General features: G+C 38.3%; 1 protein-coding gene across 10 annotated transcripts in view; it reads right to left on the minus strand.

Annotated features, from left to right (window-relative positions):
• The window catches only part of FAM135A (family with sequence similarity 135 member A), a 124,425-nt gene extending 97,645 nt beyond the window's left edge, over window positions 1-26,780 (minus strand). For 2 of the 10 annotated variants that reach the window (XM_058554065.1, XM_058554061.1), the window contains exons 1-4: window positions 26,627-26,780; window positions 25,094-25,183; window positions 8,650-8,738; window positions 7,081-7,196 (exon numbers count right to left, since the gene is read on the minus strand). In XM_058554065.1, coding sequence (XP_058410048.1) covers window positions 7,081-7,157 — 77 coding nt within the window. In that variant the 5' untranslated portion in view covers window positions 7,158-7,196; window positions 8,650-8,738; window positions 25,094-25,183; window positions 26,627-26,780. Of the gene's footprint in view, window positions 1-7,080; window positions 7,197-8,649; window positions 8,739-25,093; window positions 25,536-25,849; window positions 26,097-26,626 lie in introns of those variants that run through there. The other 8 variants (XM_058554068.1, XM_058554069.1, XM_058554072.1 and 5 more) reach the window with 6 other exon arrangements.
• Window positions 26,781-27,107: the final 327 nt, after the last annotated feature.

Raw genomic sequence — 27,107 nt, forward strand, 5'->3', positions numbered from 1 at the left:
ATATTTACACAAAACTCTGCATTTAATGTATACTATTAGAATACCTCACAGTAATTTTAAATTCCCTGAATTTCAATATGCGTGTGTGCGTGTGTGTGTGTGTGTGTGTGTGTATACACATATACATACACATACCATTTATTCATTACGTATTGAGGACCTACCCATGCGTCAGCCACTAGGCTAAGTACTAGGGATACAGGAAAAACCAACCAACCACGGAAACCAAATACATAACGTTATTTTAAGTGATGTTCATTTTTCATTTAACATTTATGAAAGCAGTCTATTATGACTGTAAATACATTTAAAAAATTAAATCTAGTGGTACTTCGAAGGTGTAAATATTTAAAAATGAACAAAACTTTAAAATGTGCATGTTAACTGTATTTTTAAAATAAAATATCAAATAGATAAAATTTAGAAAACAAAGGATAAAACATTTCCTTTTTAAGGGCTGCAGTGGGCTAGGTTATTCAGAAACAACTTCTTTCTAAAAAAACTCAATAAAACTGCCAAATAAAGTATAAACACATACCCTTATAAAATAACCGAGGAGCTAAGAGAGCAGGAATTATCAAACACAAGCACAGTGAGGCAGAGGAAGCAGTGGAGCTGCTGACCTGAGGGCGTCTGCTGATCAGCTCTGGCCAACCTAGTGTCCTGCTTCACGTTCCTCTTCCCCGTGAGGTTTGCACTGCATTTAAGTCACGTCACTTATGCTTGGATTTTCATGTAGATATTTCTCACAACACCACACTGTCCTTCAATGCAAAGATTTTCTTCTACTTAATTGATAACATTAAGTAATACTAAACTATTTTTTTTCTGTTTTCTCTATAGCACATTTTTTTTTTTACAGCTCCTAATTTGATTTCCTCTATTTATTTATACTTCAAACAAGGAGTGTTTAAGGCTAGTACTGGGTAATTGCTGGGATATCAAGTCACTATCAGCTCCATCATTTACTGCTACAATCCATCATTATGATCCTTCAAACGATACAAAGACACCCTTCCTCACAAAGGCCAAAAAATGGCAAAAATAAAAACAAAATGAGTTTCCAGTTTTGAGAACAAAAGAAGGAAGAGTCCACATTGGCAACTGTGATGTTCACAACTGCTTTTTTCATACCTCCGAAACCAATATTAAACAGCTCCTACAGAGGCACAACCTACTAGCCCCTTGAACCCAACACGCTTGTGTTCCATCTGTAAAATGCTGATTCACTCTAAATACAGACCTACACCACTGCACTGGTAAAAAGAATGAGGTAGGGAACAACAAGGAGAGCAACCTTTATGTTCTAATAATTCATGCAAATTGTTGTGAGAAAACTAACTTTGGTGACTACAGAGAGTGGTTGATTCGTCTAAAGCTGAGAAACTGATGAACTCAGACTGTATTCCTAGTTCTTATATCTTACTGAAGAAACAGACAATTTTAGTTTTGAAGGCCTTAAAGAGAACTTGAGGTAGTTTCTTGTGAGCTCTAATCACCACTACTTAGTCAGAAGTCGTCAAAACGTGAACTTTATACAACATATACATGACATTATAGACAACGGATCATTTTTTCCAAGGTTGTAATCAATGTCAATGATCCAAAAATTCAGCATGAAATTTTCTCTTTTGGCTGACAATTCTTTTTAATCAAACTATAAACTTCCCAAGAGTTTAACAACCTGAGAATCATAAACAGAAGGGATTTAAGATCATTTTGTTCAGAGCTTTTAAAAACTGTATTCTATGGAATCTGGTTTCTGGGGTTCTATAGACTTCTTCAAGAGGATTTAAGCTCCACAGTTTTGTGATGTTACTAAAATTGAAGAAAACAATTTCTAAATCCATATCCTTGCTCGTCTCTATTTCCCAATCATAATATATTCTTCACCTTGAGAAAGACACCTTACGACATGGAAACAGTGCTGGTATGTGACGAGGAGAAGCGGCAGTAGCTACAGGTAACGTAATTAAACTGTTTCACGGTAACTCAGACATGAAATAAAAAATAAAGTATAACTACTACATTCTTTCAACTTCCAGCCCAACAACTTTCCCCTCATTACTTGTTTTATTACCAGCACTATGCTGCCTTACTGACTGCCCCAAACATACCTGGAAACAAATCAAACTGTGATAACATTTCACTTGCTTTACTAAAGAATATGAAGTATATGTATAGCACTTTGTCAAAGTTCCTGTATTTTCTAAGTATTTGAAATACCTGGTCCATTTGCTTCCGTCTGAAATGAATTAAACAACTCCATTCTAGAAGCCATTGACTACTCTTCTAAAGCTGTGCTCCTCAAACGGTGGTACACAGACTGTACGTCTAGGAGATGTCTTGCTATCAAGCTGCAGCGAAATCAAGTAACTCGACTGTATCTCAAAGCCCACTGCTGCAGCCAACTTTTTTTTTCATAGTGAGATTTTCTCAGTGAAGAAAGCAGAGCATTAACTGACATTCTGGCAAAAGTGCCTCATCTCTCCTTGGAGCAGTAACAACAAACTGAATAGCACTATCCTAAAGAGTCCTAGAAAAAGATGTTCTAACAATTTTGCAATGGTTTCCAAAGAGAAGAAATGTTCCCTCCAGTTTAATACTTAACTGAAATCCATATAGCTTCAATTTAATCCCATTCTTTTATCCTTTATGCAGTTGAGAACAGGTGTTCAAATAGCATTTTTTCCCTATGCACTTAAAAGGCAATATTTCCTCCCCTTTTGGAGCCCTCTTGACAAACGTTATTTTGAATAGAGTCATTTGGGAAGTCTATCATCTTGTAATCAAATACTTCTAGTGTTATAAAAATCGCAATTTATATTGCTCATTTATAAGACATACATTCACATACCATTTAATAACATCAAATTTATGATCAATGCTTTAGAATCTCGATTTTGTTTTCAGAGTTCACAAATCCACTATATTTAAAAAAAGATAGGAGAATAGACTAAAATGAAAACAAAGCTAGTTTTTCTTTAGATTGTTAGTATCTGAGATTTCTGTTTACCATTCAGGAAAAACAATGTAATGATAGTAAAACAAACTTACTCAGATGTAACCTGTTCTCTCTCTTCCGTACCTGCCTAACACCTAGGCACTGCCTCATCCCTTCTTCCTCATGTAACAACAATGGTGGCAAAATTAAACACGAAAAATATTTAGAAGAGCAGGAAAAGGACCGTCACTACACATGCATAAGAACTATTTCCTCACCTTCCATTTCCACTTAATCCTTATTGGGCTATAATTCCAATGTCATTCAGTAAGATATTTATTGGTGTTATTTTTTTAAATATCAAAGTAAAATATTGCACAGGAATATTTAATTACTTGAATTTTTAAGTTTCTCATCTCAGTCACCTAAACAGTTGTTTCATATATCAGAAAACAAATTGGAAAATATATTGTTTATTTCTTAATATTTAAATATAAACTTAGGTAAATTTACTTACCTATGTTTACCTATCAAAGCTGACAGCTATTTAACCTAACAGCGGAACACAAGCTCTAAGTTAACTGGCTAAAATGTCAAAGGTAGTAAGGACTCAATAACTGGCATAAGGAAAGATTTAGAAGATAAATCAGAATAGAAAAAAAGAGCGAATTATCTCCTTGAAAATAATCTTACAAACAAACAAGTCAAGGCACATATCTAAAAATGAGTCTCTAATCATTAGATTTTTGAAAGATCAGTAACACAACAATATTCTTCCAAAGTCCTCAATGGATGGGGAAACCAGACTGCAGAGTAACTGAAAATTAATGAAGCGCCAATTATGTATGCTGTTTATGACAGCTGAAAATAAAACAGAACAATAATCCACTTAATCCTGATCTCAGTTCCAAACCTCCAATTACGCAGAAACTATCTCCACTTGAATATCTCACCACAAACCCAACACATCAAAATGAACTACTCTTGAGTCCCACACAGTCATCCCCTCCAACCTCCTCACTTACTTCAGTATTACTAATATTGTCCAAGTCACTGTGATTTAAAACTTCAGTATTGAGGCCGGCCCCATGGTCTAGCAGTTAAGTGCGTGCGCTCCGCTACTGGTGGCGTGGGTTCAGATCCCAGGCGCGTACCGATGTACCTCCTGTCCTGCCATGCTGAGGCGGCGTGCCACATACAGCAACTAGAAGGATGTGCCACTATGACATACAACTATCTACTGGGGCTTTGGGGAGAAAAAGGGAAAAAAAAAGGAGGAGGATTGGCAATAGATGTTAGCTCAGGGCTGGTGTTCTTCAGCAAAAAGAGGAGGATTGGCATGGAGGTTAGCTCAGGGCTGACCGTCCTCAAAAACAAAAAATAAATAAAATAAAAACTTACTTCCTCTGTGCATTTACACACAGCCACACATATATACATATATAGATGAAAAAATAAATAAATAAATAAAACTTCAGCATTATCTTTTAAATTTCTTAGTATTAAAAATTCCAAATTTGCAAAAAGTAGAGCAATGAATTCATATACCCACTGCCCATTTTCAACAATTAAAAAGATTTTGCCATATTTGACTCATCTGTATTTTTCTTTCTGCTGAGCTATTTTAAAGTAATCCTAGACATCATGTAAATTCACACCTCTACATACATATTTTTTAATGCTTTTTCTGTCTCAGCATCATCCTCCACATGGAATCAGTCATTAAATCCTACTATTTACTCCCTCAAATGCTTCATAGAAATTAATAACAAAAAACGTTAAAGTGTTTGGTAGATTGATTTTTTAAATGTCCCCATTTTTTTTTGCCCATCCCTGTATCCACACCTCTTGCAATCCACTGAGAAGTGGAGTGTAGTTCCCCACCTCTTAAATCTGGGCTGGTCTCATGATTTGTTGGGCAATACAATATGGCAAAGATGACAGTACACTAGTTCCAAGCCTAGATCTTAAAAGGTCTTCTTGCATAGTTTCTTTCTCTCTCTTTGGACCATGCCTCCTCCATGAGAATAAGCTGGAGGATGAGAGATCATAAAACAGAGCTGAGTCCACCCAGGCGAGGCCATTCTGCATCAGCTAGCACTCAGCCAACCTGCCAGCTGACCGTGAATTCATGAGTGAGCCCAGCAAAGATTAGCCAAGCCAGCCTACGTCAGCAGAACCATTCAGCTGATCCACAGACTTGTGAGCAAAAATAAATGTTTATTGTTGTGATGCCAGTAAGGCTTTGTATTTGTTGTTAGCTGCATTATTGTAGCAATAAATAACTAATACAGAAATTAGTACCTTAGAAGTGTTGTGCACCATAACAAAAACTTATTGTGGTGTTGACTTTGGGACCAAAGTAACAGTGACAGAGGCAAGAAAAATGAGGAAATTATAGGAGACAAAAACTGGTAACCCATGTTATGTAGTGATGAAACTTTTGGTAAATATGCTGTCAGCAATAAGTTAGAAGTTAGACAATGTACCTAAGAAACTTCTGGACTTAAGCAGGCTAATTTCCAGGCAGAATGCTGAAAATGTCAATTGGTTGCTCCTAGCTAAGTATAACAAGGTTTTGTAAGAAATACATGAGCTAAAGAAAGAACTGGTCATCTTACAAGCAGAATTCAGAGGGAATATTGAGGGACAGGCCTTGCTGGGATGGAAAATAAAACTGTTTTGAAACCTAAAGGTTTTCAAAATAAAATGCCGCCATGGACAAAGATCAAATCAAGGGTGTGGCTATAAATCCCTTTTTTAAGATCTCTAAAGGAATTAAGGCAGTGTCTAAGCAGACATTCTCAGTTTGTCAAAGGGCTTTTAGAAAGTTTAAGGGCAAGATCTCACAGAATTCTGATCCTCAAATTGTAGTGATTACATCTAGAGAGAAGTCATGTTTCAAAAAGCAATTGTGGGTGTAGGTTTCAGCGCATGGAATGAACTTTATCAGACATATAGAAACTCCATCAAGTTTTTAAGTAAGTTTTACTGGCCAAAGAGCCGCCAACCTAGAGTTCTGGCCTGGCCTTGTAACGTGCTTAGCCAACAGAATGCAGTGGAAGTAACAAGTGTGCCAATTCAAGGGGGCTTGCATCCTCTGCTCTCTTCCTTGGACTCCTACTTCTACCATGAGAACAAACCTAGGCTGTCCTGCTGAGGGATAAGAGACCATGGAGCAGAGTAGAGCAGGGCTGTTATTATTTTTTCAACAAGATGGCAAAGCCAACCCAAGCCAAAGAAAAAACCAATAGAAAATCTCTCATTCTCCTCCTGTCAGTCACAGCCCTTTACTACCACTCTTACTACACACCTTCAGGTTTCTATCTTGAGTCACTACAAGCACCTCTAAATTGTTCCCTATGCTTCTACTACGTCTACACAACCATCAATCTATCACAATCTTCACCATGTTAGTAAGCGCTCATTGTAATAATAGGGATAATTTCATCCTTACGTGGAAACCATCAATGTCCACCCAAATCCCCAGTGTCAACTCTTCTTCAGACAGTAAAAGCTCTTCACAAACAACCTCTCCTTCCCTTACTATCTTTTCTTCTGCAGCTCTCCCAGAGAATATCCCATCTCCTAAATACTCTTTAAATACCACATTCATTCCTATTTCCAAGACTTGGTTTTTGCTGCGCTCTCTCCTATAAAAGGGCCGTTTCATTTACCCTTTGCCCAGCTGAGTCTTATCCAGGCTTTGATCCTAGCCCTCCCTAATGCCTTTGCTAACATGCTAACCCAGAAACATGTCTTTCTGTTCTGATTCCTGTTCTGATTCCTACTTTAAGGTTTATCATTTTGTATTCCTAGCTGTTCTGTGTATATATTTTATTTCTCCCATACACTATAAGCTTTTAAAGAGCAGAAATGAGATCGTATACATTTTCATTCAAGTCCTCTCAATGCTCTGTACAAATTCATAAACACATCCAGCATTATCATTAAATCCATGTGAATAATTCTCAAATATCTATTTAAAAATAAAATTTCTCTAAGAAAATAACTACTTGAATATAGCTCATTGTTTTTCTTACATATACTGGAACAAAAGTATGTAATTAAATTTAAATGAAAACAGTACATTTTATCTCACGCAAAATATATAATTTTCACATTAAAATACATACCCTCTCTGAAATAAATCCACATTGTAGAACTTGTTTAGCTCCACGGAGAATTCTACCATTGCTTGAACTTCAGTCATTTTCAATTTATACTCAGAAGACAAACCTGGTAACAGCACCTTGGTTAAAGAAGGGGAAAAAATCGTGAGAAGCACAACAAAAAAAATTCAAACTTACAAAACACTAATGTGTAAACACACTGCAGAGGATGATACACAGGCAGAAAATAACGAAGCAAATGAGTTCAGTGTACCTAACTTAGCCTCACCCAACTAACCAGCATGAGACTCTATACTTAGCAAATATACTGACTAATAATACACTTACCAAATAGCACTACTCTATCATTTAAGATGTGTCCTGTTAGAATGCTTTTTCTAAGATTTGTTTCCCTTCGTGATATCTATGTGATAATAGATAATACAGCAAATTGCTAAAAGAAACTCTTGACTTTATCATAGATAAAACAGTAACTTTTTAAGAAAAAATTAAGCTACCTAATTATTCTCTTCTGGTTCTATACTGCACATAAAAGCAACTCCAGAGTCAAAAAGAGAATTAACATTCTTTAATCCCCATTTGATTACATGAAGGTTTTTCTGTGTTAGGTGAAGTTCTTAAATGACTATTCCTTTTTAAATTAAAAAAAAAAATTTTTTTTCCTCTCATTACAAAAGCATCAAGTATTCATTTTCAAAGGGGTAAAAAAATACAGACAAGTAAAAAAGAAAACATTCACAATTGTATTCACTGAAATATATACTTTGGTATATATTCTTCCTACGTGTGCATTTGTACAATTTCTATAAAAGTGGGATCAAACCACATGTACATTTTATAACCTGTTTATTTCACTTAATTTTTAATGAACATCTATGTCAATAAATGTAGTTTGAAAACATTATTTTCAATTATTAACTAGTATACTGTGAATGTTATAATTTAAACTATCTCCTATTGTGTATTTCAGTGGTTTCCATCTTTTCACCATTTCAAAAAAGCCCTGTAACAATTATCTTTATCAATAACCTATGCTTTAAAAAGCAATTCAGAGGAAGGAAGTGTTGAAAGAAAATTCTCCCGAGTCCCCTGTCTCTGCATCTCTTGCAAGCCTTTGTTCCAGACTATTTTTCAAGGATGCATGTTTAGCAAACTGTCTTAGAAGTCAGAGATAGTGTCTTATACCAGAACAAAGGACAGATTTGTTTACTGTCCCATGGAGTTGAGACAAAGCCTCCCCCTGAGGCATAAGTCAGGAGGCTTACTGTCCATTATAAAAGACTGGGGTTCTCTTAGCTCAGGGTTCCTCCCCTGTAACACAACCTACTCATATGCAGGTGTTGCCTACTATTTTAGCTGCTGCTATTGCTCTGAGTATAAACCACCCTTTCCTTTGATCCAGGAGTCTCACATCTTCTGCCCACATCCATGGCAATGTGGCAGGCTAACTTGTTAGCTTGCAGGTGGGATAAAATCTCAGACTCTTCACCGTTCTTGAAATAGTTCTTCAGGGAAATTTGGCAAATACTCTGATCTATTATGAATTAAATGCAAAAAAAATGACAGTTTTACCTCTGCTGATCAAAACTTCATTTTAACATTATTAAATAACCAATCTTGTACTTTCAGTTACTGATTCTTGTTAAAATATATTGTTCTCCCTATGAGAAAGAAAAAGTAACATCTCAAACAAAATAGCAGACATAAAAAAGTCTATTTTAAGGAAACTTATGCTTCATTAGTTACTTAATAATCTCAATTTATCTAAACGATCTATATCTTCCATAAAGCTTAGGAATAAGTTTTAGAGATCTGTTTTCGTTAACAGTTTCAACGACATTAATATTATATCTTTGTTAAGGATTCACTTGTGTATACTTCAAAGTACAATAATAAATAAAAGTATTCTTTTTTAAATTTTTTTTAATTGAGGTCACATTGGTTTATAATATTATATACATTTCAGGCGTACATCATATTTCGACTTCTGTATTCACCACTGTGTTCACCACCAAAAGTCTAGTTGCCACCTGTCACTGTCCAGATGTCCCCCTTTACCTCTGTCACCCTCCCCCACTCCCCTCCCCCCAGTAACCACAAATCTGTTCTGTGTCTGAGTTTGTTTCTTGTTGTTTTATCTTCCACATATGAATGAAAACATACAATATTTGACTTTCTCCGTCTGACTTATTTTGCTTAGCATAACGCCCTCAAGGTCCATCCATGTTGTCACAAATGGCAAGATTTCATCTTTTTTTATGGTTGATTAATATTCCATTGTATATATACACCGCATCTTCTTTATCCATTCATCTATTGATGGGTACTTAAGCTGTTTCCAAGTCTTGGCTATTGTGAATAATGCTGCAATGAACATAAGGCTGCATATATCTTTTCAAATTAGTGTTTTCATATACTTTGGATAAATACACAGAAGTGGAATAGCTAGATCATACGACAGTTCTCTTTTTAATTTTCTGAGGAACCTCCACACCGTTTTCCATCGTGGCTACACCAATTTATATTCCCACCAGCAGTGTTCAAGGGTTCCCTTTTCTCCACAGCCTCTCCAACACTGCTATTTCTTATCTTTTTAATAATAGCCATTCTGACAGGTGTGAGGTGATATCTCACTGCGGTTTGGATTTGCATTTATTTCCCTAATAATTAGTAATGTTGAACATCTTTTCATGTGCTGGTTGGCCATCTGTATATCTTCTTTGGAAAAATGTCTGTTCAGATCCTCTGCACCTTTTTCACTCAGGTTGTTTTTTTTGTTGAGTTGTATGAGTTATTTAGATATTTTGGATATTAATCTCTTATCAGATATACCGTTTGCAAATACTTTCTCCCAATCAGCAGGCTTTTTGTTTTGTTGATGGTTTCCTTCATTGTGCAAAAACCTTTTTAGTTTGATATGGTTCCATGTGTTTACCTTTTCCTTTGTTTCCCTTAGCTGAGGAGACATATCCAAAAATATTGCTAAGACTGATGTCAAAGAGTGCACTCTGTTTTCTTCTGGGGGTTTTAGGGTTTCAGGTCTTACATTCACATTTTTTAATCCACTTTGAGTCAACTTTTGTGTATGATATAAAATAGGGGCCGAGTTTCATTCTTTTGCATGTGGCTGTCCAGTTCTCCAACACCATTTATTGAAGACTTTCCTTTCTCCATTGTATGTTCTTGGCTTCTTTGTTGAAAACTGGCTGTCCATAAATGTGTGGGTTTATTTCTGGGCTCTCAATTCTGTTCCATTGATCTGTGTGTCGTTTTTGTGCCAGTACCATGCTGTTTGGATTACTATAGCTTTCTAGTATATTTTCAAGTCAGGGATTGAGATGCCTCCAGCTTTGTTCTTTTTTCTCAGGATTCCTTTGGCTATTCTTCTGTTGCTCCATATAAATTTTAGGATTCTTTGCTCTATTTCAATGAAAGATGTTGTTAAGATTTTGATAGGGATTGCATTGAATCTGTAGATTGCTTTACGTAATATGGACATTTTTAACTATGTTAATTCTTCCAATTCACGAGCACAAAATATTTTCCTAATTCTTTGTGTCTTTGATTTCTTTTAACAACGTCTTACAGTTTTCAATGTACAGGTCTTTCACCTCCTTGGTTAAATTTATTCCTAGGTATTTTATTTTTTTTGTTACCATTGTAAATGGGATTACATTCTTGATTTCTCTTTCTGCTAGTTTGTTGTTAGTGTATAGAAACACAACTGATTTCTGTATGTTGATATTATACCGTACAACTTTACTGTATTCATGTATTATTTCTAATAGTTTTCTAGTGGATTCTATAGGGTTTTCTATATATAAGATCACGTCATCTGCAAATAGTGACAGTTTTACTTGTTCCTTTCCAATTTGGATACATTTTATTTCTTTTTCTTGCCTAATTACTCTGGCTAAGACTTCCAATACTGTGTTCAATAAGAGTGATGAGAGTGGGCATCCTTGTCTTTTTCATGTTCTTAGAGGAATAGCTTTCAGTTTTTCACCATTAAGTATGATGTTAGCTGTGGGTTTGTCATATACAGCCTTATTACGTTGAGGTACTTTCCTTCTACATCCATTTTATAAAGAGTTTTTATCATAAATGGATGCTGAATCTTGTCAAATGCTTTCTCTGCATCTATTGAGATGATCCTATGGTTTTTATTCTTCATTTTGTTAATGTGGTCTCTATTTTGCCTGATTGATTTACTTACAAATGTTGATGATGAATGCCAATAAATCCCACTTGATCGTGATGTATAATCATTTTAATATATTGTTGCATGCAGTTTATTAATACTTTGTTGATGATTTTTACAATTATGTTTATCAGTGATATGGCCTGTAATGTTCTTGTTTTGTGTTGTCCTTCTCTGGCTTTGGTATCAGGGTGATGTTGGCCTCATAGAATGAGTTAGGAAGCGTCCCGTCCTCTTCAATTTTTTGGAAGAGTTTGAGAAGGATAGGTATTAAATCTTTGAATGTTTGGTAGAATTCACCAGAAAAGCCATCTGGTCCTAGACTTTTGTTTTTGGGGAGGTTTTTGACTGCTATTTCAATCTCTTTATTAGTGATCAGTCTATTCAGATTCTCTATTTCTTCTTGATTCAGTTTCAGAAAGTTGTATGATTCTAAGAACTATCCATTTCTTCTAGATTACTCAATTTGTTAACATATAGCTTTTCACAGTATTTTCTTATAATCCTTTGTTTTTCTGTGGTATCTGCTGTAACTTCTCCTCTTTCATTTCCGATTTTTTTATTTGAGCCTTCTCTTTTTTTCTTAGTCTAGCTAAAGGTTTGTCAATTTTGTTTATCTTTTCAAAGAACTAGCTCTTAGTTTCACTTATCTTTTCTATGGTCTTTTTAGGCTCTATTGCATTTATTTCTCCTCTGATTTTTATTATTTCCTTTTTTCTACTGACTTTGGGGTTCATTTGTTCTTCTTTTTCTAGGTGTTCTCTAGGTGTAATGTTAGATAGTTTATTTGAGATTTTTCTTGTCTCTTGAGGTAGGCCTGTATTGCTGTAAACTTCCCTCTTAGTACCACTTTTGCCACATCCCATAGATTTTGGTATGTTGTGTTTTCATTTTCATTTGTCTCCATGTATTTTTTGATTTTTTTCTTTGATGCAATAGTTGTAAAGTAGCACATTGTTTAGTCTCCACATATTTGTGACTTTTCCAGCTTTCTTCTTATAGTTGATTTCTAGTTTCACACCACTGTGGTCAGAAAAGATGCTTGATATGATTTCAATCTTCTTAAATTTATTAAGACTTGTTTTGTTTCCCAACGTACGGTCTATCTTTGAGAATGTATAGTCTCCTGCTTTTGGATGGAATCTTCTCTTTATCTTTATTAAGTCCATCTGATCTAACACTTTATTTAAGGTCGATGTTTCCTTGTTGATTTTCTGCCTGGATGATCTAGCCATTGACGTAAGTGGGGTGTTGAAGTCCCTTACTATTATTGTATTGCTATTAATTTCTCCCTTTAGGTCAGTTAATAGTTGCTTTATAGATTTTCATGCTCCTATGTTGGGTGCATATATATTAATAAATGTTATATCTTCTTGTTCCCTTTATCATTACATAATGTCCATCTTTGTCTCTTATCTTTTCTGGTTTGAAGTCTATTTTGTCTGATATAAGTATGGCTACACCACTTTCTTTTGGTTGTCGTTTGCTTGGAGTATCATCTTCTATCCCTTCACTTTGAGCCTATGTTTGTCTTGAAAGCTGAGATGAGTCTCCTGGAGGCAGTATGTTGTTGGGTCTTGTTTTTTAACCCATCCAGCCATTCTGCGTCTTTTAATTGGTGAACTCATTCCATTTACATTTAGTGTGATTACTGATATATGAGTACTTAACACTGCCATTTTATCTTTTGTTTTCTGGTTGCTCTATATTTCCACTATTTCTTTTTCCTTGTGTTTCTGTCTGTCACTTCAGTGTGGTGGTTTTGTATGATGTGCTTCTCAGTTTCCTCTTTTTTTAAGCTTCGTGACTGCTTTGAATTTTTGCTTTGTGGTTACCATGAGGTTTGTATAAAATGTTTCATAGATGAGATAGTCCTTTTTCTGCTGATATCATCTAATCATTTGCCTATGTAGGTTCCATCTTTTTCGTCTTCCCTTTCTATGTTTTTGTTGTCACAAATCATCCTTTTTTGTACTGTGAGTTTGTTACCAAATTAAAGTGGTTATAGTTATTTTTAATACTTCCTTTCCCTTTAACCTTTGTTATAATTGTTTACTAACCTATTCTGATATAGAGTTGCAATCTTCTGATTCTATTTGTCACCTTGTTCAAAGCTTTGTATCCTTTTGCCTTTTCATTTCAGGTAGGAGAGCTTCTGTCAACATTTCTTATAAGGCATGTCTAGTGGTGATGAACCCCCTCAGCTTTGGTTTGTCTGGGAAAGCCTTTATTTCTCCTTCACATCTGAAAGATAACTTTGCTGGACAGAGTATTCTTGGCTGACAGTTTTTAAATCTTCCAATATATTGAATATATCATTCCACTCTCTCCTGGCCCGTACAGTTTCTGCTGAGAAATTTGCTGATAGCCTAACGGGGGTTCCCTCATAGGTTATTGGTATTTTTCCCCCATTACCTTTAATATTCTTTCTTTGTCATTGACTTTTGACAGTTTTATTATCGTCTGTCTTGGAGCAGGTCTTTTTGACTTGAGATAACGTTCCATTAGCTTCACAGATTTGTATATCCAATTCATTCCACAGGTTTGGGAAGTTCTCAGCTACTAGTTCTTTAAATAAGGTCTCTGCTCTTTTCTCTCTTCTCTTTCTGGCATACCTATTATCCTTATGTTGTCCTTTCTAATGGAGTCGGATAATTCTCGTAGAACTTCTACATTTAAAAAAAATCTTAGTTCTCTCTCCTCTTCTACAAGCATCATTTCTAGGTTTCCATCTTTGAGCTTGCTAATTCTCTCTTCCATAGGGTCTGCTCTATTTCTAATGCTTTCGAATGCATTCTTCATCTCATCTATAGATTTCTTTAGCTCCAGAATTTCTGTTTGGTTCTTTTTTAGAGTTTCAGTCTCTTTGGTAAAGTATTCCTTCTGTATCATTGGTTTTATTCATGAGCTCATTGAACTGCCTCTCTTGTAGCTCGCTGAGTTTCTTCATGATAGCTTGTTTGAATTCCATATCAGTTAGATCACAATCTTCCATGACTTTATGTTTGGTTTCTGGAGAACTGTTATTTCTTCGTGATGCCGTGTTACTGTTGCTTTTTGTGGTGCTTTCTGAGTTATTCCTCTGTCCATGCATTTGTCGTAGCAAACACATTTCTTATTTAGGTATAGTGTTGTTTGTTTTGATTCAAACTTTTCAATCTACTGGAGATTAGAAGCCGTTCTTTCCTTTTTCATTAGGTGGTGCTATAGCACTAGTTTTTGGTTTCTCTTACCTGAGCTGCTTCTGGTTATATTTGAGGACATGCACGTTTTTACCTTCCACTGCCTCTATTCGGGGTGCCGCTAGTACTCTCGTTGTTGCCTTCTGTGCTTCTGGGGGTCACTGATGCTTTGTTTTTCCTGGTGTCGCTGCAGCTGCTGGCTTTGCTGCCGGGGGCACAGGGATGGCTGATGCCCCAGCCACATCCAGGATCACCTGGGTCGGAAGCTCCACTGTGGCGGGGAGAGGGGGCAGGTGGGGAGCCAGGTTCACAGGTCACTGCCTCTGCTGTTGCCTGTTACTCTATGGCCGCAGGCACTGCTGCGGTTGGGATGTCGGAGTCCGCTGTGTGCCTCCTCTACTGCTACAAGGCTCTGAGCTGTGGCCAGGATCTTGAGGCTCCATCTCTGCTGCTGCTCCACCTTCTGTGGCCACGGGTGCCACCACAGCTGGCTGGCTGGATTCACACATGCACCTTTGCTGCTGCCCACCACGTTCTCTGGGGCTGGGGGAGGCTAGCTCAGCCGCCACAGCCAGGAATCCAGGGTCCTGGGCTCTGCCTCTGCTGTTCCCCCATTTGGCCTCCTCTATGTGCTCCAATCCACCCACCTTCCTATGTCCCAATGTGTGGATCTCTCCAGTGCCCTGGTACGTTGTGCAATGCAGTATCTGTTGGGCTATGGATGTTTTACTCGCTATAGACTGAAGGGGAGAGACAAGGGATCCTCTCACGCTGCCACGATGATGACGTCACGCAGAAGAGTACTTCCTTAGTCCAGCGGTTCAGAAACAATATTCATGAATACCCAAAACATCACAAGCTTATTAATTTTTAAGAGTAGGACTCACCACTTTTAAATAGCGCCCTGGCAGAATAAGTGATTTCTGAAATTTTATATATATACATATATATATATATATATATATGTGTATATATATAAAATGTGTGTAGGTACACACACACACACACACACACACACACACAATGCTATGAGCCATTTAAAACACTTTGACAAAAAAGGTTGCCTGGATATGCTATGAACAGTTTTTTTTTCACACTCCAAATATTTATTGCTTCAATTAAAAAAAAAATCTTTTATCCTTAATATAATTAATTTAGGTACTTAAAAATGTTAGAATAGACCATGTTCACTCTTCTTCATAGACTTTTTTCTTCTCTCCATCATAAAGACGTAGACTTTACCACCTTCTATAACTGCTATTCCAAACCCTAATAATCATGTCAAAAGATTTTATAGTAACTATTTCTAAGGAGATAAAAACAATGCTACCTTTATATAAGATATGGCCCATTTCAGGGAAATAACCTCTTATCTAAGATAGCTTCTCCTGTATATATATTCTTGTGTGCAAGGTTGAGATCTTGTTCCAGTTCTGACTCAGTCAGGTTTAGTTAAGTCTCTATGCCTTAACTTACTCAGATATAAAACAGGTATTCATCCATTCAAACACTTACTGAACACTTACTATAAGCTCAGAAATGCAAGAGATACAAGGTATGGCTAAGGTTTTTTGCCCTGGACTTCATCTGCTTGCTTTTTTACAGGCTGGAATATCTTCTTGATAGTGACCTAGTTTTGACAACAGAGAAAATGACAAAACTCTGAAGAATGGTAAAACAAAAAGATGGAAAGATTCTGGATTCCTAAACAGTTTCACGGAACACAGCTGTCCTACCTACCTAGACTGCTCAGACTTTGTCTTATAACTCTTTGTTACAGAAACTACACCTAATCTGTACCCTAACTAATATATCCTCCATTCAGGCTATTTTCAGAAAATCAGCCAGATGATCCTTTATATTATATAATTTATTACATATATACTAATTGTAATTATATGTTATATATAATAATATATTATAATGTTATATAATACTATATATTATTTGAAAATAATTCCAACTGTAGCTTTCTCCTCTGTTCCAAACCCTCATTGGCTTCCTATCATATTCAGTAAAATTGCCTTACAATGGGCATATGATGTCCTAGATAATCTGGATCTTCCACAATTTCTCTGACTTCATTTCCTACCAGTCTGCCCACTCCAATCACACTTGTTTCCTTGCTATTCCTCAAATACACAAAATATATTCCTGCCTCAGGGCCTTTGCATTTGTTCCCTGGAACACTCTTCCCTCCCATATATCCAAATGACTGACTCCTTCACCTCCTCCTAGTCTTGACTCAAAGGTCAACTTCTTGGATAGGCCTTTCCTGGCCACTCAATCTAAAACAGTAACTGTCTTCTCCTGGCACACCCTATCTCTTTCCTCCTTTAGTTTTTTCCTCAGTGCTGATCTCCATCTTATTATTTCTCCCCTCTGAAATGTAAGCTTCATGAAGGGAGGAACTTCTGACTTGTCTGTACACAGCTGTATCACCATTGCCTGACACACAGTGGGCCCTCAATTTAAAATTTAAGGAACAATTAATAAATTAACATTAAATATCCCATAAGTATTAACTATCATCATTATTCTATTTAAACCCAACCAACTTGATGAAAGGAATTATTATATTAATATATTAAAAACAGAGACATGCATGAATGAACTTTTATGATAAAATTCCTTTACCAGCGTAAGTTCAAGATCTGCTAGCAATTTCCTCCACTCTTCCTCTCGTATCCTACTGTGCTTTTTCCCTATTGTTGCTGTGTAATTTTCCTCAAATCCATCCCTTTTTATTGATTATTCCCTAAGTAGAAACATACAATACATATACAGACACGTAAGAGTGATGCTGATGTGTTTTTCACTCCTCTCAAAAAAACAGAAAAAAACTATTTTTATTTTTATGTTTTAGTAGAAGAAAAAATTCAAAGGAGAAGGGGCTAAAGGAAAAGGAGCAGGCAAAAGAGAAAGAAAAGAAAAATTCAGAGGCCTCCCAGAGGGAGAGGGCACCTGTTTGATCACCTTCTCATAAACTGCTCTTTTCCCATCACAGGGAGCAAGTGTTACTTGGCTTCAGCCAATCCTTGCTGGCCCAGCATTATCAGAGGCTTATACATTTCCAAGAAGAAATTGAAAATGTTTTTTTTCTAGAAGTGAAATCTCCTAAATTTTAGATGTTTCCAACTAGTTAAAAAACAAACAAACAAAACTTGTGTAGTTCCAACCAAACACGCCTACAGGGCAAACTCCGAGTTTGCAGTCTCTGACTTACACAGATTTTTATGGCACTCCACTCATCAGGCAAAGGATCGTTCATGAAACAGAAAAATCCTGGCCTGCCCTTTCAAGAATGAAAGTTGAAGGAAGGGCTTCTTTCCTTTTACCCAGATGATGCCTGGGACACACTCTTTTGCGAGGAACTCTCTGCCCCACCAGACTCCTGGGCAGTCTGCCGGCTGGCTCAGAACCTGTCACTTTAATCCGAGCCTGTGAAGCTATGGGAACCAGCCGACTTACCTGAGACTGAACTGTTCCTTCTGTTCTCCTGGCCCTGGCAAGGAGCCTCAACAGAATAATCTGAGAGGTCTGTTCAAGCACGGCTCCTTCCAGGGCCATTTGTAGGTCCCTTGCTGAGTAAACTACAAACCCCAATTCAAGAACCATGGGGGGAACCTCAACCAGGAACTGACTCTGACACTAAACGAGAAACTTACGCTGAAACGCTCTTAGACATGAGAAGGGATTTCTCTGCCAGTCAAACCTGACAGTGAGTACAATCTGACAACTACCTCTTCATACCTCAGGAAAACTTAGCTTACTCCCAAAGAAACAAAGTTACCTGTAAATCTGAAAGACATTCTTGGCCCTCTAGACCTGCTCTGTCCAACACACCACACACGGCTACTGAACTACTGAAATGTGACTAGTGTGACTGAGGCGCGGAATTTTTAATTTTAAATTAATTTAAATTTAAATCCAAATACTGAGGTAGTGTAAAATATTCTTCCACCAAACATAACTTTATTGTTTTGACAAGTTATATTTTACTTTAACTGTTAAAAATGTAGTATACTAATTGAGATAAGCTGTAAGTATAAAGTACACACTGGATTTTCAAGACTTAGTACAGAAAAAGAATGTAAATATCTCATTAATATGTTTTTTATATTGATCACATCTTGAAATAAAATTTTAGATATATTGGGTTATAAAAACATATTATAAAAATTAATTTTACCAGTTAATGTTCACTTTTTCAAATGTAGCTAGTAGAAAATTTTAAATTACACATCTCACACATTTCTACTGGACATCTTAGTCTAGGAATACCAAACCTTCTCTTTAACTGCTGGAGTGTATAGTAACTGCCCCAGAAATAGCACTAGGTACACAAAAACCATGCATAGCTTCTGAGACTACAGGCACGCTCACTCCCACCAGATCAGCTGAGAGACTTCCAATATCCACAAAGGGAAGTCCAGGCATGGATATCCCAAAACATGTGGGAGATGCTCCTACACTATGTACACTGATCCTAAAACAAAAGCTAATCAATCTGAACTCGGTCTGAATTCATGAGTGTTTCAGATACCTAAAAGAGGATGCGGAAACATCTGAAACTAAGACGCACGGCTCAGAGGTTCCTGAAGATAGACTGGAAACCACAAGGGATGATCAGATCCTCTCACAAAAATCAAAGAACTAACAGTCCTGACTCTTCAACTATGAGATCCAAAATAGATGCTCTGAGGGTGTTCTTTCTCCTAAGGCAGAGGGTAAAGCAGTTGAACAAACTGGAGATTCCAGACACTCCCTTTGTCAACCTAAGGAATAAAGGGACCACTTCTATCAATTATGGAGCCAACAGCTCCAGCTTCAAAATTCCATTCCCAAGTTAGCAGCCCTGGGACAAATGGGTTCAGAGCCTGTAATACTGACAGTCCCAACTAATGATGCCCAATCTTATGTATAAGTTAGGTACTAAAGACACCACATAAGGCAAAAACCACCTACGGACCAACTTACCCTTAAAAATCCCTTACAAAGGCTCCATGTTGGCAATCAATATATCATTTCTCAACGAGTAAAACACATTCACTTTCTCTTCCAGCTTTAGGAAAAAAAATCACTGTTTCTTCAGCTGAACACTAGCTAACGTTGTAAACTTGCATTTAGGGGCCATACTGTCCAAAAAATATACACATCTTCAAATGTTCACATTCAACATAGTGAGCAGCTGACATTATGACAGACATACAGGAACTGAAACCAAATAAAGAAACATCGAATTCAAGCCCAACTAGACGAGGGGCTCACACTATGACAGACATGGGGGACTGAGACTGACATTTGGGATCTGCGACCTACAGAAGGAAGAGCATCTAACATGTACAGTTAAATTCAAGTAGGTAAATGGGAACATGACAGGAACAAAGGAGGAGGCTAACTCAATCCATTTAATACTAGCTAGCCAATTCTGGTTCCACTTTCCCGGGCCTTTCTCCAATGAATAAGGAGGAAGCCCAAAATAGGGGCACCCCTAGAAGCCTTCAGAATGCTGTTCTCATAACCTTGTAGAGAATAAAAGATTCTTGTAACAGCCAAGTTCTGAGGCAAACCAAGGAAAATAGAAAGATGGGTCTCTTGGGAGAAGGTGTGCTCAGCTGCCACCTTTCCTAAGTCCCGCTCACCCCGGGCAAGGCAGAACTCCAATCCACACAGGCTCGGCCCCTTACGGGCTTTGAGCTAATCCTGACCAAGTCACACCAGACAGTAATAAACTGAGAACAGTCAGCCAGTGACACCTGGATTAGTCTTGCATCTCTAACCCTGCTACCTGGTGTGATTCTGGCGACCTAATTTGGTTAAGTCTGCATTGGTTGGTTCAGTCTAAATATCTGAGCTATGATCTTATTTCTTGATTTACATTCAGTTCCCTTTTTGATTGGCTGAGGCCCTGACACCTCATCCAGCTTTGTAAGCTCCCTCTTCAGGGGCTAAACATGCTAAGTCACTGGATTATATCCTGCTCTAAAATCGCCAGGCCACTGTCACTTGCCTGACTTGAAGATCACCACCAACTCAGACAGCTTTTAACCTTCTTTTTGCCTTCACAATTATTCACATACACAAGACACCTTCATCAGTAGCATTTCTCATCTTAAAAAGTGATTCACAGCAAAGACACGGTATCAGAATCATTACAGTAGAGGGGACACGTAAAGTAAGAAAATCACTGGTCTAGAAACTTTTGCTGCCACTCTTCACACATCAAAATGAACTCCTGAGGGCCAGCTATGTGCCACGCTGCACAAACTACAGAAATATTTAAGAAGAGAATACAGTACTGAATTATTCTCTTTTGGGGAGAGGAGAAGAGGGAGATCTTCCAAAGGAAAGACAGTGAGAATAGCTTGATAGACAAACTATATTTTAAAAACCTATATATTTCCCTGTTGATACCAAATATAGACCAAACGGCAATAACAAATAGGAACCCAAGACAGACACGCAGAACTTCTTGGAGGACCTACTCTTATACCAGTAGCTTTAACTATGTTATTTCATTTAATTTTCATAAACAGCTGAAACAGCTATTATTACGCCATTTTACAGGTGAGGAAATTAAGGAGCAAAAAGTTTACATAACTTATCCAAGGTCACACAGTTAGGAAATAATGGAGAAAGGACAAAACCCTCAAATATGTCAAACTCCATGGCATGTATTTAAACTTGCATAATTCTAACGTTCACACCTGAATTGTTATAGGAAATAGATTCAACGATCATCAAGCCATGAGACAGATATGCCCCTACTAAAAGAAAAACTGAAATCAGAATGCAACATTAATGAAAAAATAATTATACTTTTATAAATTAACTATCTTCAATTTTCCATGTAGTTAACATTATTCTCTAATTATGAAATCTTCAAATTTCTCATATCCTACACCCAAAAACACAAAATCTGAAGTTTTAAAGGCATTGTTCTCTTCTAATTTCTTTTTTTTTTTTGTGAGGAAGATCAGCCGTGAGCTAACATCCGTGCTAATCTTCCTCTTTTTGCTGAGGAAGACCGGCTCTGAGCTAACATCTATTGCCAATCCTCCTCCTTTTTTTTTTTTCTCCCCTCAAAGCCCCAGTAGATAGTTGTATGTCATAGTTGCACAGCCTTCTAGTTGCTGTATGTGGGACGCGGCCTCAGCATGGCCGGAGAAGCGGTGCGTTGGTGCGCTCCCAGGGTTCTGAACTCGGGCCACCAGTAGCGGAGCGCGTACACTTAACCGCTAAGCCATGGGGCTGGCCCTGTTCTCTTCTAATTTCTTTAAAATTTGGGTTTAAACAGTTGTCTAATAAAAGAGAAATATATTATTACTAATCTTAGAACTGACACTTAGATTAAGTAAGCACTCTTAGAACAGTGTTAATTTTGGATAACTGTGATATCATAATTTCTATATGATAGAAAATCCATAGAAAAAATATTTTTTAAACATAACATAAAAGGAACGTTAGCAACTTCTGAGAGTATTTCCATGGTTGACTTACTGTATGAGAATGAAGTAAAGAAACAGAGAAAGAACTTTCATTGCTCATTATGGGACACTTAATGAAAGCTAACTCTGACATTATATGGACAATGGGAAAATAGGATTTCTTAAAATCGGCTCACATAAACTTTTCAGGGACACATCTATGCCATAAAATAAACCTGCCAGTAACATAATACAGAATGCCTTTGAATATATCACATTAGTATATACCTTAAAAATCCCAGAATAGCCCAAATTACCAAAAACTAGTTACTTCTTTTAACATGAAGAGAAATTCAGAAAGAACCACAGTCACCATCTACTACCTAGTTCAGGGATCTGCCCAGCATTCCTTAAAACATTTCATCTTACTGGTTATCTCAACAGAGAACAAAGCTCAGAACTAGAACAAAAACAATTACAATCTGTTCTGAAAAATATTCTAAGAAACAAATGAGTTTTCTTAACAGCCTATGCTTTCTTGTTTTCTTTAGTCTACCAGTAACTTTGATGCCAGACAGACCTGGATTCTAATTCAGACTTGCTAAACCTTAGTTTCCTCAAATGGAAATAATATTTATAATTCCTAGGTCAAAAGGTAAGGCTTAAAAAGATAATATATATATACAAAGCGCTAAGCACGGCACTTGGTGCATGGTGCTCAATAAACAGCTGACATGATGATTTTATCTCAATTTTTAAATATGATTTCACTCAAGGAAACGTCTATTCAAAATAACACAACTCAACTAAATAGGCTATTGCTGTAAGTTTCAATTGCATGGCTTGAAAATATTTTCATTTATAGGCCATCTGACCTTAAAAGGAGAAGAGCTGGCTTCCAAGTAAGATCTTAGGTATTGGGAAAACTAGGGAAAAAACAAGACAGTGAATATTTCAACTCTCTATTCAAAGAATTTTTCTACTGATTTCACTCCTTATGGACATTTCTTTGGCTCTCCCTACCTGGAGGACTATTTCAGAACTCTTCTACCAAAATGGGGCCCGTGGCAAGCATTATATTATATACTATTATACTCTGACATAAAATAGTCATTAATTTTATAGAACGGGACTGGTGACAGCCTACATTCTAACCTTATCTGCCTAAGGAAAATAACTAACTTTCAGTCTTAAAGTAAACTTGAGGAAGAATGAGGATGGTTTTAAAATCTGGGGTTCTCAATTCCAAAAGACAAAAGTGATGGCAAAGGGAGTTCCAGATCCCAAGGTCTTCAACTGTGACTGTCAATAAGCCCTGACCTCGCTGCTGAGACACCGACAGTTAGCAGTATCTCCAACAGAAGCCCAGGACTTACTGGCAACTTGAAGACATCAAAGAGCAGATGTCAGAGCTACCACTGCTCTAAAAACAATCATGAATGAAGCAGCTGCATCCTATAAGGCAACTTCCAGGGGATTTCAAAGAAGGAATACTTCTAGTTCAGATTATATTAAGAACTGCAGCAAAAGGACATTTCATAACACTTAACAGAAACGTTCCACAATACTATCAATAATAGATTCTATATTGACAATATAATTTAGAAATACTTTCTATATTATGGATGGTCTGAGGAGACCTAGTCCCATCAAAGGAAATATACTATAACGTTCTCAGAACACATTTTTGGTTGAGAGGTGGTTCATAAAGATTGTTTCATCAAAGTTAGAACCAAGAACTTAAGGCATAATTCAAGTCAGGAGATCTCTTAATGGTATAGTATGCCTGACACCTTTATATTCCTGTTAAGGAAAAAGAGGCTAGTTTTTATTAAATTTAGCACATTATCGATAACTAAGTATGTACTTGTTGAAAAAAGATCATCTTCAAAAACAAAATGGTGAAACCCACTGTGGGGTTGTTTCACTCTATTCCTTCTGAAAATCTAGACCTGCCCAACACCCTATGCTATAATTATAACTTTTCTAAAAACCACTGGGTCCATTACAAATGCTTTTTTCTATATTACCATTCTGCTTCTTATTCTTATTCATTTCTAAACTTTCTTCCTGACAAATAACTCAAGAAAAAAAAACAAAACACTACTCACTTCAAATCTTTATGCTCCCATCTCCACCCATTTATTTAAATACACACATGTACAGATCACAATACTCGCTTTTAAGCAGCTTTTCCTCAATACCTAGAATCAAAACAAAGGAAATCTTTGCCCTTTCTAATCCCCAAAAAACCCCCCACTCTTGAGGGTTTTTATATCTACAGTGAAGAAACCTAAAGTACAAGACAACAGAAAATTAGGAAGGTAACCAAAGACACACATGTAATTCTTACAGCTCCTTCCAGTGTGGAATCCTGGCCAACAAAGAGCACGTCTGTTCTGCACACCGAACGCTGCAGCATCTGTTTCACCGCATATGAACATTAATCTAAGCTGGTCCTCAGCTCACAGCATTTGACTAGACTTTTCACAGAAGTATGAAATTTAAAAAAATCTAAACTCCAGTTTGAACTGTGATTTAAGCATTCAATTATATTCTTACTATACCGTCTAGAAGAGACAGAAATTAAGTATTCACATAGCAATTTTTGTCTGTGGTGGCCCTAAGCATGTTTAAATTACTAAGGCTTACTTTACTATTGAAAGATTACTGGGTGGCCACCTTTTTACCCACATATTACAGGTAGAGACACCCAGGTATAGAGGTTAATTGGTTTCTACAAACTAATGTCCTGAGTCATCATAAGAGTTCAGATCTTCTGACTTCTAGTCCTATGCTTGCTGTCCACCATGAATCCTTATTTTAATTTCTAGGAGCACAGAATGAACTCACTAAAAATACCAAAAAGAATTTGTAGGTATTTACTTTTTAAATAAATAGTTACCTAAAAATAGAAAGACTTGCCTTTGAAAGGTGGGAAAGTTTCCTTCAAAAGCAGCAGTTATCTCTATTTGCATTGGAAAAATCATTTCTAAAATATCTTAAAAGCTGAGGAGTTCATCACCTCCTAGCATACACAATAAGTGCTAGTTCTTCCAAAAGAGGTGTGGTTTAATGACATCAGATCCTAAACTGTATCTGCCTCTACTTTTACCTCTAACAGCACTTTGAGTAAGAAACTACACTTTTTTGCCTTGGTGTTTCCCTTCTGCACAACAGAAACAGAAAAATTTAATTCCTACCTGACACAGACAACGTTAAGGAAGAATTTACTGTTTGTGGACTGCTTTGAGATTCCAGAACGAAATACATAATCCAGTTGATCTTCAACCCTAGAATAAAGGCAAACTTCACTGAAAGTAACTGCTTCAGCAGATGCCTTCAAAATAAGATACTATACCATTATTTATAGAGAGAGGTTTTATGTAAGCCAAATCTTGACCACAATGAAATGGGAGGAAAAACCTCCAAAACTGTTCAGAAAGTTCTTCCACCCAATTCAAAAATTTAATACTTCTGTTTTCACATATTTGTCCTTCAGTAAGCACACTAATTCTATTCTTAAGTTAGTAGAAATTGTCAGCATTTATTAAAGAGAACAGAGACCCTCAGGAAAATGATGCAATCAGTTGCAATAGTAAATATATAAAACATCGAATTAATAATGAAGTTTATAAAATAAAATTTGTTAAATTTCATTTAAGGTTAGCTCCTGGACAACTATATTTACTGGAGGACAATAAAATTTCCAAAGTTTAACCTTATGTTTGTAGGTGAGCCTTTAACAAATCTTAACCCTTCATATTTGCATCCAGTCTGTACTCAGGGTGCTTCTCCTGGCATGTCAGGTAAACATAATTCTTAAACGTTAAAGCTTCAGTCAGTAAGTGTAACAGGTTTACTGCTACTATCACTCCTTTGATGATATTTCCAGTCAAGGAAGAAAGGAGAGAGATTTTATTAAACTGGAAGCTACACTAAGAATACTGAGTGGATACCTAGCTCAGGTAGAAAGCAGAAGAGACTGCAACTCTTCAGAGATTTAATAAAAAGTCAAACAAACTGATTGAAGTCAAGAGGCTCGATCTATACAAACAGAAAAAACAGTTTTAGAGAAAAACCAAACAAGATTAGACACTAGAAATGGGATCAGCACGGAAAAGGACGTGAGGACAGGGCCACCAGGCGGAAAGCGACGAAGCAGGGACCGCGAGAGGCAGCGAGGCCTCCGAGGGCAAGGTGGGCGCGGGATGAACTCCAGCGCGCCGCGACGCTGAAGCGCACACAAACCAGAACCAACAAAGAGACCCAGGACGGAGCACCCAAGGGGGAAAAGAGGGCACGAGAGCCGAGAAGGCAGTGACAGAGGCCAGGGCGAGACGCCCGGCGGGCGGGGGCGGGGGCGCCGGGAAGGGCCGGCCCGGGACGCACCGGGGAAGCCACCGGAGCGGGAGGACCGCGGGCGCCGGGGCACGCGGGGGGACGGCGAGGGCGCGGCGCCCGCGGGCGGAGCCGGGCCGAGGATGCAGCCGGGGCCGGGCACGGGGTGAGGCTCGCAGAGCCGCGGGGCGAGGGCGAGTGCGGGGCGGCGGGAGCCGGGTCGCACCGGGAGGGCGCCCGACAGCCGTCCCGCCGACCCCCGCGGGCCGGGGCCGGGCTCCGCCGCAGCAGCGGGCGAGAGGGACGAGGCGGCGGCCGCTTCCTGCGCCCGTGGGAACGGGGACGGCAGGGTGGCGGGTGTCGCGAGCCGGGGACCAGGGGACAGTGCAGCTCACCTCTCCCCGGCGCGGCCCCTTCCGCCGCCTGTGGGACGCCGGCGCCCGCGGTCCTGCTGGAGGAAGACGGCCCGGCCCGGCTCAGCACCATCCCGCCGCGGCCGCTCACATCGCCATCGGGCGCCCGCAACCGCCGCCGCCGAGGAGCCGCTCGTCACCGCCGCTCAGCGCCCGGCCCAGCGCGGCCGCGAGCATGCGCAGTGCCCCGCGCCCGCGACCCGCCGGCCGCGCTACCTGCGCTCCTCAGGTCCGCGGCCCCGCCCCCGGGCCCTCTCACCGCCCCTCGCCTGTCCCCTCCCCTCTCGCGGCCGGGCCCCGCCCTTTCCGAGCTCGGTGCCCCGCCCCGCGCCCTCCTCCCGGCCCCTCAGCCGCCGCTCTGGCTCCAGCGCCGACCGAGATTTCCAGAGGTTTGTCCGCACGGTTCGGCTCCCGCCCCAGTTCCCGCGAGAACGGGAGCTTTGCGTCAATCCAGAGCGCGAGG

Source organism: Diceros bicornis, chromosome 14, assembly GCF_020826845.1.
Source record: "Diceros bicornis minor isolate mBicDic1 chromosome 14, mDicBic1.mat.cur, whole genome shotgun sequence".
NCBI lineage: Eukaryota > Metazoa > Chordata > Mammalia > Perissodactyla > Rhinocerotidae > Diceros > Diceros bicornis.